We start from the raw sequence: 20232 nt of genomic DNA, 5'->3' as shown, positions 1-20232 counted from the left end.
GAAAATCCTAGCCTAGGTGGCAAAGTTAATAACCTAAATGCATATTTAGGCTCCTAAAATAAAATGACTGGATTTTCAGAGTTGTTGAGCAAGTGTCTCCCACTGGGGGTTGCGGATGTTTTGGCATCTCTGAAAATCAGAAGCCCATATATGTTTTGAAGTGCCACACAAAATTTGAAATTTTGGCACATATATTTCAGTATGAGATTTGTGACCGCTAAACGGAAATTATAGTACAACAATAACCACACAAGCAAATGCTTTATTTAGTCTTCTTTTCTAAGGAATGTAAACCAATGCTAATGAATTATCTCCACAGTAGAACCATTTGAAATCATGGGAAATCAAAAGATGGATACATACATATTTTAGGTAAGTATGTGTTTTTTATTAGTATTTGTTCATGTGACAAAACAAGGTTAAAAAACAAAAGGGGAACAAAAGGATAATCTTTCTACAATTAATCTTTGCAACAAACCACCACTATTACTTTTGGACATGTATTTTCCACAATATTTAGCCCATCAATTAGAGGGTTGAATAGTTCTTTCCCTGTATCCACTAGTTTATTTACAGCCTATACTGGCAAAGAAAAAGTTGTCTTGTGAAAGCACTGGACTAGAATTCAGGAGGCTTGGGTTCAATTCCTGGGTCTGCTACAAACTTTGTGTGCCCTTGGTGTGACCTTTAATCTTACTGTACCTCAGTTTTCCATCTGCAAAAGGGGGATATTTCCCTTCTCCCACTCCACATGACTTGTCTATTTAGATTACATGTGTGTGGGTCAGGGATCATCTCTTATTATGATCTCTGCAGTACTGAACACAATGGAGCCCCAGTAGACAATGGTTGGTAGACTTTAGGTGTTACTGCAGTACAAGCAATATATTGTCTGTGGCATTCTGTGTTGCACAGATGTGCCTGGGAGTTCCAACAGGTAAAGATGTTTACATAAGGCCAAATCCAATTTAAGTGACAGCAGACTAATTGCTATACAGCTGATTTTGAGAGACACAAGGTGGGTGAGGTGATATCTTTTATTGGATTGACTTCTGTTGGTGGAAGGTACAAGCTTTTAAGTTACACAGAGCTCTTCTTCAGGTCTGGGAAGGGAAATCAGAGTATCTGAGCTAAATACAGGTTGGGAAAGTTTGTTAAGCGTAAGGGGTAACACGTTGTAGGAGGCCACTTGCAATAAAGTGGACAATTAAAGGTTATGTATAAGGGGTTTGAACCAATTAACAGTTAGCAGACTGTGGAGTGTTACAAATTGTAATGAGCCATAAAACCAGCGTCCCTGGTGAGTCCATGGTTTTTAGTGTCTAGGAGAGTTATGAATGTGTTTCCAATGTCTCGCCTTTTGAAGATATTGTGCAGGTTTCCTTTGAGGACAAGTACTGAAAGATCAGACATGTAGTGATCACTTTGTGAAAAGTGTTCATTGATGGATGAGATGGTGTTTTTGTCTTTTGTGTGAGAGTTCATTCAAGAGCAAAGTGATTGTCTCGTTTCACCCACATAGTTGTTGTTGGGGCATTTGATGCACTGAACGAAGTACACCACACGTTAGGATCCCTGAATCTTGAAAGGTGTATTGATCATCACAGCAGTAGAGATGTATGTAGGTTTTGCATCTGTTATGGCAGGGTGTGGTGCCATTTTGAGTTGGTGGGTCCTGTTTGTGTACTGGGATGACTGATCCTGGGAATGATCAGCCTGATGTATAAGGACTAGGTGGATGAAACCCCAATCTACTCTAGGATCATACAGGATGTGCAGTACTGCTTGTTGCCATACAGGTGAGAATTTAGGTAAAGAAACTTCCTGCTCCAGGCAGCTGTAAGCAAATTCTTATCCTCTCCTAGCTAGGCCCTAACATCCTGGCATCATTACAAAGGGCACAATTGCTTAAGTAAAATCAGACTCCATCTCAAGAGATGGATTAGGCAGCTGTGTAACCATTACACACTATGTTCAAGTGATAGGATTCCTCTCTAGGACATTGTGCCATAGAAGCAGCTGGTCTCATGATTCAGCCATTAGCTTGCTTCTGCGTTAACTGTAGTCTGAAAATGAACAGAACTGTTTCTAAGCGGGGGGGGGGGGGGGAGGAACCTCTAAAGAAATTGGAATATATACTATTGTTTTGATAACACTGACTGGATTTAATGTCCTATGGTGTTCCTGGCCAGCTGTGGTAGAGCTGCCCAGGGAAAGCCAGCAAAGCTATGAGCCTTTGTGAGACCTAGATGGACTACATTGCCCATCACATCTCATTCTTTTGAAATCTTTTATACTTTAAAAATCTTAGGCGTTGTTGTAGAGGAATCCAAACGGATGCTTTGGGATTCTTCAGCACATAACTGCTATCTTTAACCAATCTAAATAAAAAAAAAATCCAAACACAAAACCTCTTTTCCTAAAGGATGTTAGGAGACTGGTAGATTCATTTTTAGTGTGATACCATGAATAGATTCATACAACTAAATCCCTATGTACTATTTGTGTAAGTTGGCACAGCAGGCCCTCAGGACAAAACAAAACGTTTTATCAAGATGACTTTTCTCCAAAGTCTTTATTGTGCAGCTTTAGGCATTAGCTGGATTTTACAACAACAAGTTTTTAAAGAAAAAGTACCTTCTCAGGCTACATATAAAACACTGCCCTCTCCATATGGTACAGCACTGATTCCTAAAAAAGTTTCCTCCTGGCTGGCTAACGGTGTTTTTTAATATAGAGCTTCTAACCTCCTAATTTTGCCTTAAGCCTCCATCTATAGCTCATTACCTCTCCCTTCTACATCTACAAGATACCTGAGCAGGGAGTAAATTCTGAGTGCTGGTGCTTTGGTATAGCCCCTGCATTTGCCACATGATCTTTAAACATGCCTCTATGAATCTGTGGATATGGGATTTTGGTTTTTTAACTCTTGGCAGATTTAAGGCCCTACAGAGACAGAACAGTTTCAAGTCAACACAAATTGTACAAGCCAGTATAAAGAGTATTCAGTATTTGTCCCTTTATAAATGCACTCAATACATCTTTGAGCAGGTATAATACTTAGCCTGATTCTTAATTAAAGTCTTTCATCTAAACAAATACAAAATAAATTACACCAAAAAAAGGTGCAGAAAAGGAAATGATCTGTAACATCATGTGAGACCCAACAAATCTGGACTCTGTCAGACCACAGGGGGGAAGCAAATTTCAGAGTCAGGGGCCCTCTAGTATGGACACCCCCACATCAGCCAAACATTTACATGCAGGGACTCTCATCCTGAGCAATCCAGCTTAAGATCTCTGCTGCTGTGAATGTACACATGGGGAGAGAGAGAGAGTTTGGTCAGATATTGATGACCCAAGCCATACATTCAACCAGCACTTTGAATTCACTTCAGGTGCAATTAGAAGCCAATGTAGTTGGTGGGCAGCTGCATTTTGAACCAGCTATAGCTTGAGGATAGTCTTCATGGGTGTCACACACTGCAATAATCTAATCTAGTAGTCACAGATGTATGGTTTATCAAACAAAGTTCTGGATCTAACGGAAAGGATTGCAAGTATTTTATAAGAAAGATTTTTTAAAAAAGCTTTTGGGAACAAGCACATGCACCCAGAAGCATCTTCCGAACCGCAGACCTCTTTGATGGACAATCCACCTCAACCTGGGGGACAGGGTAATCATGACCTGAAGATCCTTCATCCTACTATCAACTCTTACTGGTTTGGATTACATATCCGCTCATTTACTCTCATCAAAGTCCACATCCTAATCAAATATTGGGAAAGACACCATGCAACCTGGATTTGCCAAAAACAAGACATACAGCTGCAGATCATTCATATGTTGATAGCATTTTGACCCAAATAGATTTACAACCTGTCTCCAGCTTCCTCAATCACAAGTTGAATGGGAAGAGAGTGGCAGAAAGAACATTACATAATCATATGTAAAACTGACCTCAGGGTGGATAAACATGACCCAAAAATCACATTCAGGGATCTCTTAGAGAAGAAAGAAGAGAGCCAGTCTAGGGTAGGACCTTTTATCCCCGTGAATGAACACTAGAGGAAAAACAAAACCTGGTGGTTAATGTTTCAGTGAAATTAGAGATTCAGCATGGACACCTCACATTTATCCATCACGAGGAGGAGATGCTCAACCAATGAGACTGGTGTAGTTCTATTCTGTATCGTGGTCCAGCTCAAAGCCAAATTGAAAGGGACCATGAAAAGCTGAGGATTCCAAATAGCACCACATTTGCCTTACCACACCCCCCTCAACAGTCTTTCTTTAAACGAAGATCCGAGGCAGTGGTAAACACACCAGCATCAAGAAATATACCATGGAGGGTAACTAGCAGCTTACCATTCCACAAGAAGAAAGGAAGATCTCAGATAGCAATTAGTTTCATGATAAAAGAGGTAGCTCTTTTAGGGCCTTTGAGCTAGAAAAGACATTATACTTATCCCTTCTTGACACAGATCTGGCACCATGAAAATATCCAATCCATTCTGTATCCAATCCATACACTCAGTAAAGTAAATGGGAATCTCCTTGCTTGTTCTATGTATCCCAGCAGAGGAAAATAATTAATTAATCCAACGGCAACATCTGTACCACTGACTGGGATGTAACAAATGTAATGGAGAAAAGTAAAGGTTAATTGTCTCTACTACAGACACACCATAGGGATTTAAAAACTCTGTGTTGTAGCCAATCTAACTTGGAGCATGATTTCTGTCATTGACATTCCAACATACACCCTATCTAATTCATTGGTCACAAATCATCTGCATACAAAAGTGATTTATGAAGATAATGTTAAGAATACATTTAAAAGCTACCATATCAATGGTTGAGGACAGATCATTGTATTATCCTACCATGCCATCAACAGACTTATGACAGCAGCCAGAGTATTCTTCTAAAGAGAAATCTAAATCTGATTGTGTTCATGGAATCCCATGAACAGATCAATGAATACTGTGCCCTAATCAAAGCATAGGAAAAATACACACATATAGAGTCCTTTTGAAGTAATTCTATTCGTGTGTGTTTACAGGAAAGACACTAGAAAGGAAAATTGCATTCCATAGTGTGGTTGCAGACAACGATTCTCCCCTCCCAACTTAAAATTGTTGAAAGGTCCCTTTTCATTTAAAAAGGAAGAAAAAATGCTGTCAGTCTGCTGAATGTATTGAATTATGGCAGTCTCCTTTATATCCTATCCTATCTGTATTCTAAACCAGTGGTTCTCAAAGCCGGTCCACAGCTTGTTCAGGGAAAGCCCCTGTTGGGCTGGGCCGGTTTGTTCACCTGTCGTGTCTGCAGGTTCAGCCGATCGCGGTTCGCCGCTCCAGATCAATGGGAGCTGCAGGAAGCGTGGCCAGCATGTCCCTTGGTCCGCACCACTTCCCGCAGCCCCCATTGGCCTGGAGCAGCGAACCGCGGCCACTGGGAGCCCCAATCAGTCCAACCTGTGGACGCGGCAGGTAAACAAACTAGTCCGGCCCGCCAGGGGCTTTCCCTGAACAAGCGGCGGACCGGCTTTGAGAACTGTTCTAAACAAAATAAATCCCCAGGTTTTAATTAGGGAACGCTGATTAAATTCCAGGAGCCTACACATTTTCATATGTCTGCCATGTTCCTATTTGTAATTCCAGCTAATTACTTCCCCTGTCAGGAAAATATTCTCTGATGTCCCAAGATGCATCAAAAGCACGTCAATCCCTTTCATTTTACATCTCGCAATGTTTGGTGCAGAAAATTTAACTTCAATTGGCTGTTTCTATAAAAGTGTAAGAAACTAGGAATAATCTCTGCACTGTCAGCAGGTTTTTACTTTGTGTGCCTAATCCTTGTTGCCACGGTAAAATTTAATTGAACAGCCACACAGTTTAATTGGTTTATTTTAAATTGAGGCTTTTTCATAGAACAGCACAGGATACTAGTGAACATTAGACACAGAAATGACTTTTTAAATGTTCCAATGAGTCACACTGCTGTTAGTGACTAGATTAGCTTAGGTGCAGTTAAGATATTTGCTCATTTTATGCATTCATAACATACACATACAGCGTGTCCTCTTAGCATTATAGTTGGGAGCTCAACTTTTTGAATGTAACGAAGTAGTATTTTATCGTAGAAAAGGTAATTTAAAATGGGGCCACATATAAATAAAGTTTTGGAGTGTTTTATTAGCATTCTCAGTATCCCTTATTAAAACAAAGTACTACACTATTCTACAATCATGCTCCAAATGATTGCATCTTACAATAGGACTGCGTTTTCATAGATCATTATCTGTTTCTTTGTTGGCTCCAATATCAATTTCTGCTTTTAGGAGATTGTCAGCAATCATGTTCTCCTCAATCTATGTGCCCTTACAATTATTTTAAGGGCTGTTGCAAAGTCATCATAAATACCATATTTCCTGTAAGGTGTACAATACATTAGGTAATTGTTTCAGATCCCACACATACATGACATGAAGCTCTGTATTCGCTGGACTGTATTATTTAAAGGCACATCAGTATATTTTGGTAATTTCCATTCCTTCCCCCCACCCCTTTTCTCCACTGTTCCGCAATTCCTTTATATTAGGCATGTGTTTCTGGAGTGCAAATCAATATGGTTCTTTCATTTACAGTGTTTCCATGCACATGATCTAGACTAGGGTTGTTAATTTGTTAGTTTGTTCTAACTCTCTTCTTACGGGCTGGCTCTGCAAAACCTGAACAAAGCATTTTGTATTCTAGGTGCTACATAAACAGGAGTTTATGCTTTATTTAATTCCTCTTTAAAAAGAATGGTATCGAAAACAGATACTTACAACCTGGGGATAAGATTCTTCACCAAATGAAGTAACTTGCATGCCACCCAATGAAGGGCATGCTGAAATGTTGATGTGATGTTTTACTGCACATAGTTACTGGTGGTATGAAGTATAAGTTACTTCATACTATATGAGGATTCTACATTGAAAATTAGCCCACTGAATAAACAGGATGTCTTCTGAACTAGGACACACGGGATTTCCCCAGATCCCAACACCCTCCCCTATTTGCCAGGAAATCTCCATCTTTTATTCCAACTAACTTCCATCACACACCCCAATTCAGGATGCAAGATCTCTCAGACATCCATGGAACATTAAGCTTCGGCTACACGCCTCCAGCTCGCATGGCATATGAATTTGGAAAAGGTGGTGAGGTGAAGGTCACAGAATAGATCCTGAATGTTGAGACCAGGATCCTGAAATGAATGGCTTCACCGTGCTATCAAAAAAATTAGGGAAATAGGATTGTTTAAATTGTCTGTCAGCTTATGCTTTTCTGAAACAACAATTTCTCTTCTGCTGAATACAGTCCATTGATATATAACTTAACCTAAAATGAAGTGTCTTCTTTCTAGATTAGCTTATTATCCCTCTCAACTCTTTCTGTAGGGCATCTGTCTTCCCTGGAACTTATTGTTCGTTTAGTTTGGCATGTGGGATTACCATATTCTATGTCACATCACTATTTGTTTAAAAACGAATTTCTCAGTCAATATTCAGTTCACTACATCTATCGTGTTTTATAAATCAACCCTTTCTGAGAGTGAAGGACTAGTATTAAATTCAGTATCCTCTTGTAAGAAGTTAGATTTATCAAACAGTCACTTTCCTTTAAAAAATGTATGAAAGTTGTTTCTAAGCAGACCATTGACGCGTAGATTGCTCTCATTTTTTTTCCTGCTTCCTCCTAATTATTCAGCTATCCTTTAAACATTAATTTGTGTTTGGGCTTCCCTGTTTTGTCTTTTACTCCAACTCCCCTTCCCACTGGAACAATTCTACCTCTCAAGAAATCATCAGTTGAGGGAGCAGATGCAAGCCCTATGCAGCAAATTCTCAGGCAGGCTGAAAGAGAGATACCATACTTTCCCCTTATAGCACAGTATTCATTTTAAATATCAGTGGCATGAAGAGTAGAAAAATAGGAATTGCCATACCAGTCAGAAGAGTTGTCCATCTAGTCTACCTTGTCTCTGTGTCCAGTATCAGATGGTTCAGAGGAAGGTTCAAGAAACTTCACAATTACAGAATAACCTGCCTGAAATGTATGGATTTATATCTGTTCACAGTTAAATTACATGGTGGGTTTTTTGTTTTTGTTCTTTTTTAAAAGAGAAGGATTCATTAGTGATGTACATTTCTAACCCTGTTTGGAATCCTGCTAAGCATTTTGGCCTCTGCTGTATCTTGTGGCAGTGAGTTACACATGTTATTTATATAGGTTATAAAAAATAAACTACCACTTTTTCTCACTGTTAAATGTGTTGCCTTTCAGTTTCAATGGATATCTTTGTTCTTGTAGAAAAGGTGAGCAGAAGCTCTTGACTGACTAACTGTAGTGTTTCTTCATTTTGTATACAGTAGGCCCACTTTCAAATGGTTACATTTATCCACTTACAAATTTAAAAAAACCACCTCCGTTTCAGCAAGAATTACTTTTAAATTATTAGAGAAGAAAAAACATCCACAGGCCTGCTTAAACTCAACCCTGAGTGGTTTTGCTGTGGCTAAGTTTATGGGACAGGAAGAAATTTACTGAGTTGGGGTTAAGTGGAGATGGCCAATGAGAGAGCCTGACATAATTGATGAATCTGATTCATCCTGCTTGTCAAATACAAGTGTTATTCATTGCCTCTAAGGACTGACATGTTCATTTGAGAGGACGAAATACAAACAGGTCAGCTTAGCCACACCAAAATTACATTTTGATATAGTTTAATTTTAAATAGTATCATATGCAATCTATATAAAATTAGGGGGAAATCTCCCTACTGTAGTGTTCGGTTTACACTCTTCTAGAGCATTCCTTCCACTCAACTTGTGGTAACACTCTGAAAATTGGTGCTTCCAAAAGCAATATAAGGCTAACTCATTGCCACCTCCTCTTCTGCCAGTTTGCAAACTGTCCAAATTGTACCTGGTTTCTGCACTACCTCAGTGTGGTTCTTTTCTTGGGGAGACAGCTGCAGGATTGCAATGCAACCAGTCAGTGCACAGTATGGCAACAATAAATCACAATTATAGATATACGAGGTAGCTGCTGTCTCAAATGTTCATGGTGATTGTGCTCTCTGAGACTATCCTGATAGGTGAGTTACACAACAGTAGCTCTTCCAAGAACATGGTGGGGTAACAACCATAAGACCTTCACCATACTCTTCTATCCCTTGAGATATCCTTGAGAGCCTTCTGATGGAATAAACTCTAGAGGGATACTGTGAAAGAAGATCAGCTGATCTGGAGATATACCCTGGAGAACATATTGACAGGCAAACTGATTAGTATGCTTGTGAGCCTCGCTTCTGCATCAGGTATACATTTTTGGTTCTTAATAAGGGTGTATGAATGGCTTGCCATTAATAATGTCAATGAGTGTTTGCTGTCATGACTACACTGTTGGAAAGCTAGCTGTACAAACTGTATGTGCAAGAAGGGTAGAAAATTTTGTCTGCTAGAAGAGACAACCAAGCTTGCTGTTATAGAAACTGTCCAGAAGGACAACAAGCAGCAAAATAGTTAGATGAAGTCCACCAAAGAATGAAAGTTCAGGTAAAACACAGTATAACTTAAAGACTTATCCCTTGGCAGCAAAACAATTGTTCTGGCTATAGATATATTGTGAAATAGGTTTCAGAGTGGTAGCCGTGTTAGTCTGTAACAGCAGAAAGAACAAGGAGTACTTGTGGCACCTTAGACTAACAAATTTATTTGAGCATAAGCTTTTGTGGGCTAAAGCCCACTTCATCGGATGCATGCAGTGGAAAATACAGTAGGAATATATATATTTACACAGCGAACATGGAAAAAAATGGGGGTTGTCATACCAACTCTTAACAAGACCAATTGATTAAGGTGGGCTATTATCAGCAGGAGGAAAAAAAACTTGTAGTGATAATCAGGATGACCCATTTCAAACTGTTGACAAGAAGGTGTGAGTAACAGTAGGGGAAAAATTAGCATGGGGAAATAGTTTTTAGTTACTATAATGACTCATCCACTCCCAGTCTTTATTCAAGCCTAATTTAATGGTGTCCAGTTTGCAGATTAATTCCAGTTCTGCTGTTTCTCATTGGAGTCTGTGTTTGAAGGTTTTTTTGTTGTTGACTAATTGCGACTTTTAGGTCTGTAATTGAGTGTTCAGGGAGGCTGAATTGTTCTCCAACTGGTTTTTGAATGTTATATTTTTTGATGTCTTGTGTCCATTTATTCTTTTGTGTAGACTCTGTCTGGTTTGGCCAACGTACATGGCAGAGGGGCATTGCTGGCACATGATGGCATATATCACACTGGTAGATGTGCAGGTGAACGAGCCTCTGATAGTGTGGCTGATGTGATTAGGCCCTATGATCGTGTCCCCTGAATAGATATGTGGACAGAGCTGGCAACGGGCTTTGTTGCAAGGATAGGTTCCTGGGTTAGTGTTTTTGTTGTGTGGTTGCTGAAGAGTATTTGTTTTAGGCTGGGGGGCTGTCTGTAAGCGAGGACTGGCCAGTATAGAAAATAGACCAGAAATGCATTAAATATATGCTGTTAGCTATTCTGTACTGAGAGTCCTGCATTATGTTGTTTGTGTTTTAGGATTAATATGCAGGATTAACATGATACAACTGCCATCCCCATGCAACCTTTACTAAAATTAGTTGCTCATCTCATGAGGCTATTGCAAGTGAACAATTTTTTTTAAAAGGAGGAAGTGAAGTTTGACCTAATAGAACTTTAGCTAATGGAAAACTTGACCTAATTCAAGAAAAGTCTCTTTTGAAGTTGGTACAGGATGGTCATTTTCCATCCTGTAAAAAGGAGGTAGTGAACTGATAGTCACATCTCAAAAAGAAAAGGAGGACTTGTGGCACCTTAGAGACTAACCAATTTATTAGAGCATAAGCTTTCGTGAGCTACAGCTCACTTCTTCAGATGCATATCGTGGAAACTGCAGCAGGCTTTATATATACACAGAGAATATGAAACAATACCTATTCCCACCCCACTGTCCTGCTGGTAATAGCTTATCTAAAGTGATTTCCAGCACAAATCCAGGTTTTCTCACCCTCCACCCCCCCACACAAATTCACTCTCCTGCTGGTGATAGCCCATCCAAAGTGATAACTCTTTACACAATGTGCATGACAATTAAGCTGGGCTATTTCCTGCATAAATCCAGGTTCTCACATCCCCCCCACCCCCATACACACACAAACTCACTCTCCTGCTGGTAATAGCTCATCCAAACTGACCACTCTTCAAGTTAAAATCCAAGTTAAACCAGAACATCTGGGGGGGGGGGGGGTAGGAAAAAACAAGAGGAAACAGGCTACCTTGCATAATGACTTAGCCACTCCAAGTCTCTATTTAAGCCTAAATTAATAGTATCCAATTTGCAAATGAATTCCAATTCAGCAGTTTCTCGCTGGAGTCTGGATTTGAAGTTTTTTTGTTTTAAGATAGCGACCTTCATGTCTGTGATCGCGTGACCAGAGAGATTGAAGTGTTCTCCGACTGGTTTATGAATGTTATAATTCTTGACATCTGATTTGTGTCCATTTATTCTTTTACGTAGAGACTGTCCAGTTTGACCAATGTACATGGCAGAGGGGCATTGCTGGCACATGATGGCATAGATCACATTGGTGGATGTGCAGGTGAACGAGCCTCTGATAGTGTGGCTGATGTTATTAGGCCCTGTGATGGTGTCCCCTGAATAGATATGTGGGCACAGTTGGCAACGGGCTTTGTTGCAAGGATAAGTTCCTGGGTTAGTGGTTCTGTTGTGTGGTATGTGGTTGTTGGTGAGTATTTGCTTCAGGTTGCGGGGCTGTCTGTAGGCAAGGACTGGCCTGTCTCCCAAGATTTGTGAGAGTGTTGGGTCATCCTTTAGGATAGGTTGTAGATCCTTAATAATGCGTTGGAGGGGTTTTAGTTGGGGGCTGAAGGTGACGGCTAGTGGCGTTCTGTTATTTTCTTTGTTAGGCCTGTCCTGTAGTAGGTAACTTCTGGGAACTCTTCTGGCTCTATCAATCTGTTTCTTTACTTCTGCAGGTGGGTATTGTAGTTGTAAGAAAGCTTGACAGAGATCTTGTAGGTGTTTGTCTCTGTCTGAGGGGTTGGAGCAAATGCGGTTGTATCGCAGAGCTTGGCTGTAGACGATGGATCGTGTGGTGTGGTCAGGGTGAAAGCTGGAGGCATGCAGGTAGGAATAGCGGTCAGTAGGTTTCCGGTATAGGGTGGTGTTTATGTGACCATTGTTTATTAGCACTGTAGTGTCCAGGAAGTGGATCTCTTGTGTGGACTGGACCAGGCTGAGGTTGGTGGTGGGATGGAAATTGTTGAAATCATGGTGGAATTCCTCAAGGGCTTCTTTTCCATGGGTCCAGATGATGAAGATGTCATCAATATAGCGCAAGTAGAGTAGGGGCTTTAGGGGACGAGAGCTGAGGAAGCGTTGTTCTAAATCAGCCATAAAAATGTTGGCATACTGTGGGGCCATGCGGGTACCCATAGCAGTGCCGCTGATCTGAAGGTATACATTGTCCCCAAATGTGAAGTAGTTATGGGTAAGGACAAAGTCACAAAGTTCAGCCACCAGGTTAGCCGTGACATTATCGGGGATAGTGTTCTTGACGGCTTGTAGTCCATCTTTGTGTGGAATGTTGGTGTAGAGGGCTTCTACATCCATAGTGGCCAGGATGGTGTTATCAGGAAGATCACCGATGGATTGTAGTTTCCTCAGGAAGTCAGTGGTGTCTCGAAGGTAGCTGGGAGTGCTGGTAGCGTAGGGCCTGAGGAGGGAGTCTACATAGCCAGACAATCCTGCTGTCAGGGTGCCAATGCCTGAGATGATGGGGCGCCCAGGATTTCCAGGTTTATGGATCTTGGGTAGTAGATCTCAAATAAATCTCAAGTAGATCTCAAAGTAAATACATCTCAAAGTATTTCAGTTAAAGGCTTTTGTATCAATTCTGCAAAGTGTTGTCAGGCAGTGGAAGCTACTACTTATTAGCTCAGTGCACAGGTGCAGTCCCATATTTGAAAGAAGGAACCAAATCTACTTCAGTGAAAAGAATAAACATGCCTTGGTATTGGGGGTATTTTTATAGTGGCAGTGCTGATGACGGAAACCATGTATTTGGTGTGTGTTACTACTACTTTAAGCCAGGGAGTGCCCTGGTTCCAGCACCATTGCTTTGTACTCATGCCAGAAAACCTTTGCAATGACACCACATAAGTACCTTTCATTTCATATAGAGATGCTATCAGATATTCTCCCCCCCCCTTACTTTATAACTACAGTGTTTAAATATGTCCTACTATTAAATGGTATTACACATATGACACAAAGTAAATAATACAACTCAAAAGCAATTGATGTTGCATTGGATGAAATATTTCATTTGCTTATGCAGAACCCATGTGCACCTTGTATACCAATATTACTTGCTTTGAGAAGTTTTAATCAAAACCAGAAAAGGATTTCAATTGCTAGATCTCCTCCAATGTCATAATTTGTTAACCTCCAAGACAACATGACAGGTGCTATCTTGCTGATCTCTTTTCTTTTTCCATGGGCATAACTGTCAATTTGCAAAGCATTCCTTGTGCTCTTCTGTTCCTAGAAGGCAGAGGTCAAAATGAAGGAGAGGAAATTACTGGCTTCATTTTTAAGTTAGTTTAGTGCTAGTGAAAGGAGCCAGTTTAACGGCTATTGACACTGAAGCCTTCTACTTAAACAACTAACAGATAGTATCAGTAAGAGCACAATGTCCCATCTCTGTGCCTCACTCAAGCCTGAAAGGGACCACAGCCGGGGGCAAGTGGGTAATTACTAAATCTATCTTTGGTTCCCTCTTCCGAGATGGCCAACAAGGGTTAAAATTCACGCCAGTTTTTGTGATGTGGAGATCTCTCATTAAGATCTATCTGCCCTCCCATCCATTATACCACATTCATCACTGAGGCCTGGTCTACACTGTTAGGTCCATGTCAGGCAGGTTATGTCAACCTAATTATGTCAGTGTGTACACTACAGTCTTGTCCTGCTGATGTAAATGCCCTATTATACTGACATAACTCCACCTCCATGAGAGCCATAGAGCTTATGATGGTGTAGTTATGGCAAAGCAGTGTCGGTGTAGACCCTGGGTTACTTACATTGACTGTTGGCTGTCTGACCCATGAAATTGACAAGAAAGCCCACTCCCAGTTAGGCTGCTGCCTGGAGGCCCCCCACTCTGGGAGTCAAGAAGCCTGGAGGCTGCCCTCCCCTACTCCGAGCTGAAAGCAGGCAGCTGGGCTCCTGGTAGGGAGCTGAACCCCACACTGCCCCTCTTCAGCCAGTGCAAGTGCTCCTGGTGAGGACGTGCACCACCAACAGAAGAAGAGTAGTGTGGACATCATCCACTGTAGTAATTACTGTGGTGGCTATAAAAAGACCTAACATAGGCTGACTTAGGGCTGCAGTGTAAATATACCCTGAGGTACCAGCACCACATGGTGCATAGATGGTAAGGACCATCATTCACTAGCAACCGTTGCTAGATTTGAACTGGTGACTCGGTGCAGCAGTAAATTGCTTCAAATCCCATAACTAAATTCTTGAGGTATTCGCTCTCCGAAAGTAGCTGTTTCTAATGCACCCAAGTGATAGTGATTTAATGAAATATGCATTACTGCTTCAGAGGGATGATGCATGCTGATCAGAGTACATTTTTAAAGCTAGTGCTATCCTTAGTCATCATTACAAAATGTCTCATACAGTCAGATGTACTGTGATTATTCTCATGTAAAGCAGTGGCTCTCAACCAGGGGCACATGTACCCCGGGGGTACAGAGGTCTTTCAGAGGGTACATCAACTCATCTAGATATTTGCCTAGTTTAACAACAGGATACATAAAAAGCACAAGTGAAGTCAGTACAAACTAAAATTTCATATAGAAAATCACTTGTTTATACTATTTACTATCCACTGAAATGTAAGTACAAATGTTCAGCAACAGACTGCCCATCCTTCATGTCCAGCCCCAGATGGTGCCATTAGTTCAGTCACCTTACATTTCTTTCAAACAGTTTTCCCATCTTAGTAATGACCAAGTCAAAACATGCTTAGCTGTTAGCAAGATGGCTATACTTATCAACCAAGTATTTGGGCATTTTAAACATTAAGAGGTTAATCAGGTACCTGCTACAGCCTGGGAGCGGGGGGGAGGAACTGTGCAGAGCTGAGACCCCTATCTCTCAGCCCCCACACTGCCCCTCTTCAGTCAGTGGAAGTGCTCCTGGTGAGAAGGAGGGTAGTGTGGACATCTGCCACCACAGTAATAACTGTGGCTGGAAGTCAACCTAACATAGGTTGATTTAAGTTTGTAGTGTAGACATGCCCCCTGAGGGACGCAGATAAACCGACCTAACCCCTGGAGTAGACAGCACTAGGTCAATGGTAGAATTCTCCCATCAACCTAGCTACCACCTCTCTGTGAGGTGGAATACCTACGTCACTGGGAGAAACCCTCCCATCGGCATAGGTAGTGTCTCCACTTAAGCACTACAGTGGCCAACTGCTGCACCAAGGTAGCATTTTAAGTGCAGACAAGCCCTAACTTCTTTCCCAGTTCTGTAAAAATGTGGTAATGTTCATCTTGTTTCTCTGAGCTACAAGGAAATGGGTGTTGGGAAGGGCTGGGGGTTGGATGGAAACAACTAATTTCAGTTGTTGATGTGCAAGAAATTGATGGGACTGCTTATGTTAGCATTTTTAAATAAAACTGTCAAGGGCATCCAGAACACCAGTTGGGTGCTCTTCAATTACAGTGTGTATACATCCAAATAAATAAATAAATAAATAACCAATTGCAGATAGAATAATGGCCCCAAAGGGAATGGAGGGCGATCATCTCTAGAATGTTAATTTAGTATCTTTATGAGCACTAAAACACACTAAATACAAAAACTAAACACTAGGGTCAGTATAATTTGGCATCATAAGGCCCTTTTGACTGTTATGGAATTTTGATCAGAGAATTTCTACAATATTTTGAAAGGCGGTAAAACAGCATGGAGCCTCAACATATTAAAGGGAATCAGAAAAACAAACAAAAATTGCAGACAGAGGTGATAATTACCAGTCAGATATTAACTTTGAAAATGCTCTATTAATTTACAGAATTAATGAGTGCTAATGCATTCAATATAGTAAGGTACAGCTTTGTACTGATCCATGAGAATTAGACTATCAGTCTGACTAGTATCATTCTGGAAGTGAGAGAACGCAGGATTCAAGCTTAATGGTTGTCTTCACTAGCTAGATACTACCGTTAAAGCAAATGACAGCAATAAAGTTCTGGGAAGATCCTGTCTAAATTCTTCACTAGTCCTTTGTAACAATAGCAAAAATGCACAATTCTAAAAGATTCTTCCCAAATTATATACCTGATCTAGTCATGTTGGAAATAGTCTTTGGGATTTTTAGTTACTGCGGGGTAGTCAAAATCAGTAAAGCTGATAGTTAAACACTAAATGACTAAAATATTTCAGAAAGAATCCTGTAAACGGAAACACCACAGCACTTCAAATTTAGTCTAGCAGAGTGTAAGCATAAGAAATGAAGAGGTAATTATTAAAGGAAACGATTGACTTTTTAAAGCATCTCTGTTGGCGAATAGCTGGAGGCACTAAAACATAGTTTACACAATAAGATACTTGAAGTACGGACACACACATCCCAGCCTGTAAGGTCATGTGATATGAGTAAGTTTTGGATTGGAAAAAAACTCTCAAATCCAGGGATGAGAGTGGCTGTGGGCGAGGGTGGGCTATAGTATCTCAATCCTGGGCTGGTTTACAGCCCTTGGTATAATTTAAACACTCTGAGGCCTGTCTAAATTTCTGTCCCTGGTTGCCCAGGGCCTACTCAGAATCTACATGCTGTGGCCCTATCCAAAACGCCTGCCTCCATTATGTTTCCTATGGCTATGAGTGAGTTCTTAGCACAAAAAGTGAGGCAGACAGGCTAGGAGAACTCTCCTTTAACTAGATTGACGGCTTTTAGGTCTCCTTTATAACGTTCCAACCCTTTCACCCCATGTGAAGAGCATGGAGTGGGGATGAGGATCTCACCCCGATTTTCAAAGGAGCTCAGCACCCAGAGCTCCCATCAAGAACATTTAACAAAATTAGAACCATGGGAGCTGCTGGGTGCTAGGGCCTTTTGAAATTTTGGACACTTAATTTAGGTGCCTTAACAGGAGCTGAGCTCTTCAGAAATTCTGACCACCAGTTCTAGGTGTTGAGCACTTTTGAAATCCTGCTTCTTAAATAACACTTAGCCTGGTCTTTGCAGAAGTAAATTAAGCTAATACCAACAAATAGAGTAAAACCAAATGATGGTTCTGATATTTCAGCTCCATTTGTTCTTAGCAAAAAAGTATTCCAAACTACAATCCAAACCAGAGCTCCACTTACTTGGACAGGAAAATCTATTTTAATCAAAGGCACAGACAGTTCAAAAGAGTAATTATGGAAAGTTTTAAAGGGGAGGAAAAGCAAACATAATCTTTGTTTACAATCTAATCATTCCTTTTAATTTCTCTTACAATCCTTTAAACCCAGAGGCAAAGGATCATGGATCTTAGCTGTGCAAGCAAATGGAAATCTAAGAATTAGATTACAAACTAGATAGGATCAAAGAACTTATTTTCTCTTTGCCAGTATGATGAATATATCAGGCAAACTAAAATGGATCACATGTCCGAGAGAACAGATTTGTTCATCCCAGTCAAAACTGATCTTTTGCCTCATTCTTTTAACCTGGGAGGGATTTTTGTGGATCATATTTACTGTAATTCTTCACTGTAAGGTTCTCTTCTAGGAAACTGTCTTCAGCAGAACATCAAATACCAAGAAAAACAGATCCTTAAGTTATCTGTGTTTCTATCAATATCAGAAGATACCAAAGAGTATGCAACAGTGAAAGAAAGACAGGACACAAAGACTGGTCAAGACCATCTCTTTGTGCACAAACCAGAACAGTTGAGCATTAACATGGTAAAGCTGAAGCTGATGTCAACTCAAGATGCAGAGAGAAAGAGTGCTAAGTACTAGAGTTACAGTACTGAACTGCAGCCTCTATCCATCTAACAAAAACTCGTGCTAAATCCGTTCAACCTACTTGATGAAGTAGTCTCTCCCATCTCTGTTTGTCGTCATCTCCCATCCATAGGGTGGGCCCTGGTTCAAGCTCCAGGTTCCTGAAGGATGTGGCCAACCTGAAGACTTGGTCCTGTGGCTGCAAATTAGCAAAAAATAAATACTTAGACTAGAAAAATCAGACTCTTTGTTTCTATCAATACTTGCATACCACACTGTGGCATCTGAGTATCTTCAGATGTGTGAAATATTCCTTCAGACAATCTCCTGGTTGCAGAAACGAGGCTTATTCAGTTTTAATTTCAATCAATTTATTCCTAGGAGTTACGAAGGAATGTGATTTGCAATCACTTAGAAGGTCCTGTCTGCGACAGGAACTTGAACCCAGGCCATGACCACATGTATCTATGTATACATATGATTATTTTTCCTATATATTGCAGCACAATCAAGAGAAGAAAAGACAGACAAAAATAGTCCTAGTCTTTGCTAACTCCTCTGTTCCAGTATGATAAATTCCCAACACTTACAGTTTAATCACAGAATTCTTGTGGCAAACTATGCACGTTAATGCACTAAATGGCACAAGAAGCTATGTAAATGTTCAATTCCCATGTGATGCACACTCCTGTTACTATCAACCTATTATTTGTTTCTTGGGTGGTAATAAAGAAAATCCATCACATTTAGATATAGGGATGCTGTATGTGTTCTATATGTATTTGTAATTACATCCATATATTATCCATTACTTCTCCTTCAAATAGCTTCTTGCAATTCACATTTTTTCAGCTAGCATTTTGCTGCTGATCTCTACTTCAGCACTCTCCATTGCTTAGCATGGGCCAACCTGTACCACCCCAAAGAAACACCTACAAGAGGGGTACATAGAAGGTTCATCTGTGTTTCCAACTAATGGCCCCATCAGGCTGGATAGGTTTTGGAATGTCTGGCCTTTCACCTCCACATATAAGCAGGGAGGTCCCAGCCCCATGGAAAGTCAACCTTTATGACCTGGTCCTTTGCCCTCTCCTGCAAGAGGTGTCCCAGTTCCTGTGAATAAACGCCACCACTCAGGGAGTTATAGGCACAGAGCCTAAGTCAAGACTCCTAACAGTATGACCTGAAGCACGGATATCTGTGTGGATTCGAAAGGGATGCATGGGACACCAAGATACACAGACAGGATCCATTCAGAGAACCTCCAGACCCTGAAGGAGAGGAGATGATCTGGTCCCATTTTAGGATTTTATAACACATTTTATATATATATGAACCACCATGAGAACCCAGTTGATTACACCATGTAGTTCATACATGCTCTTCCAAGAGCTTTTCCACCTCTAATTCTTCCCCCATATAACCCATTCCTCTCTCTAGCCTGTGCTGGTGATAACTTTTACTCATGGTATTTGTATGAGCCACATTGTAAGCTGGGGCCTTGTCTCATATTTACCATAATGACCACCGTTGATGCTATTTAAATAATAAGACATATCTATATCCACCTATCTTAGAGTGAAGTGTAATTTGGCCAGCACTTTTTTTAAAAAAAAGAGAAACAGTTAGCTATGGGTAACTCAACAATCCATTCCAAATTGCTAAATTCTATAACAGTGTACATAGTTTGTCTTTCCCAAAAGGAGGAATGAATCATTAAAAACAAACTAACTAACCTTTTTCATTATTTGAAGGCTTAATCACTATTGAGGAAAGATAGTGATTCAAAATATAATTTACATGTAAAACAGAGAATTACAATAGAGTGCTAGAGATTGCCTGAATTTCATTACAAATCACACTAAGCAAGCACTGTATCTTCAAGGAGTAGAAAAACATTTCACTAAGCATATCTAAACACAGGCATTTGCAATAAAACAGAGCTTAGTTCTAATATTTGAGCATGCTGGAAATTTTAATAAAATTAACATTACTCATATTACAGAAACAAATAAATGTCAGATTTGCTACATTATCCCAGATAAATGCAACTAAACCATTCCTGATTAAAGTAGTTTAACAAATCAAATGTTC

At 40.4% G+C, this 20232-nt stretch overlaps 1 protein-coding gene across 3 annotated transcripts in view; it reads right to left on the bottom strand.

The window, feature by feature from the left end:
• FRMPD4 (FERM and PDZ domain containing 4) overlaps positions 1-20232 on the bottom strand; it is a 447655-nt gene that overhangs the window by 146429 nt on the left and 280994 nt on the right. For all 3 annotated transcript variants that reach the window (XM_073354871.2, XM_078854064.1, XM_073354879.2), the window contains exon 2: positions 18221-18337. In XM_073354871.2, the coding sequence (XP_073210972.1) occupies positions 18221-18337 (117 nt within the window). The remainder of the gene's footprint in view (positions 1-18220; positions 18338-20232) is intronic.

The sequence above is a fragment of the Lepidochelys kempii genome, chromosome 1 (assembly GCF_965140285.1).
Source record: "Lepidochelys kempii isolate rLepKem1 chromosome 1, rLepKem1.hap1, whole genome shotgun sequence".
Classification (NCBI taxonomy): domain Eukaryota; kingdom Metazoa; phylum Chordata; order Testudines; family Cheloniidae; genus Lepidochelys; species Lepidochelys kempii.
Note: the sequence above shows the minus strand (reverse complement) of the source record. Positions and strands in the feature narration are given on the sequence as shown.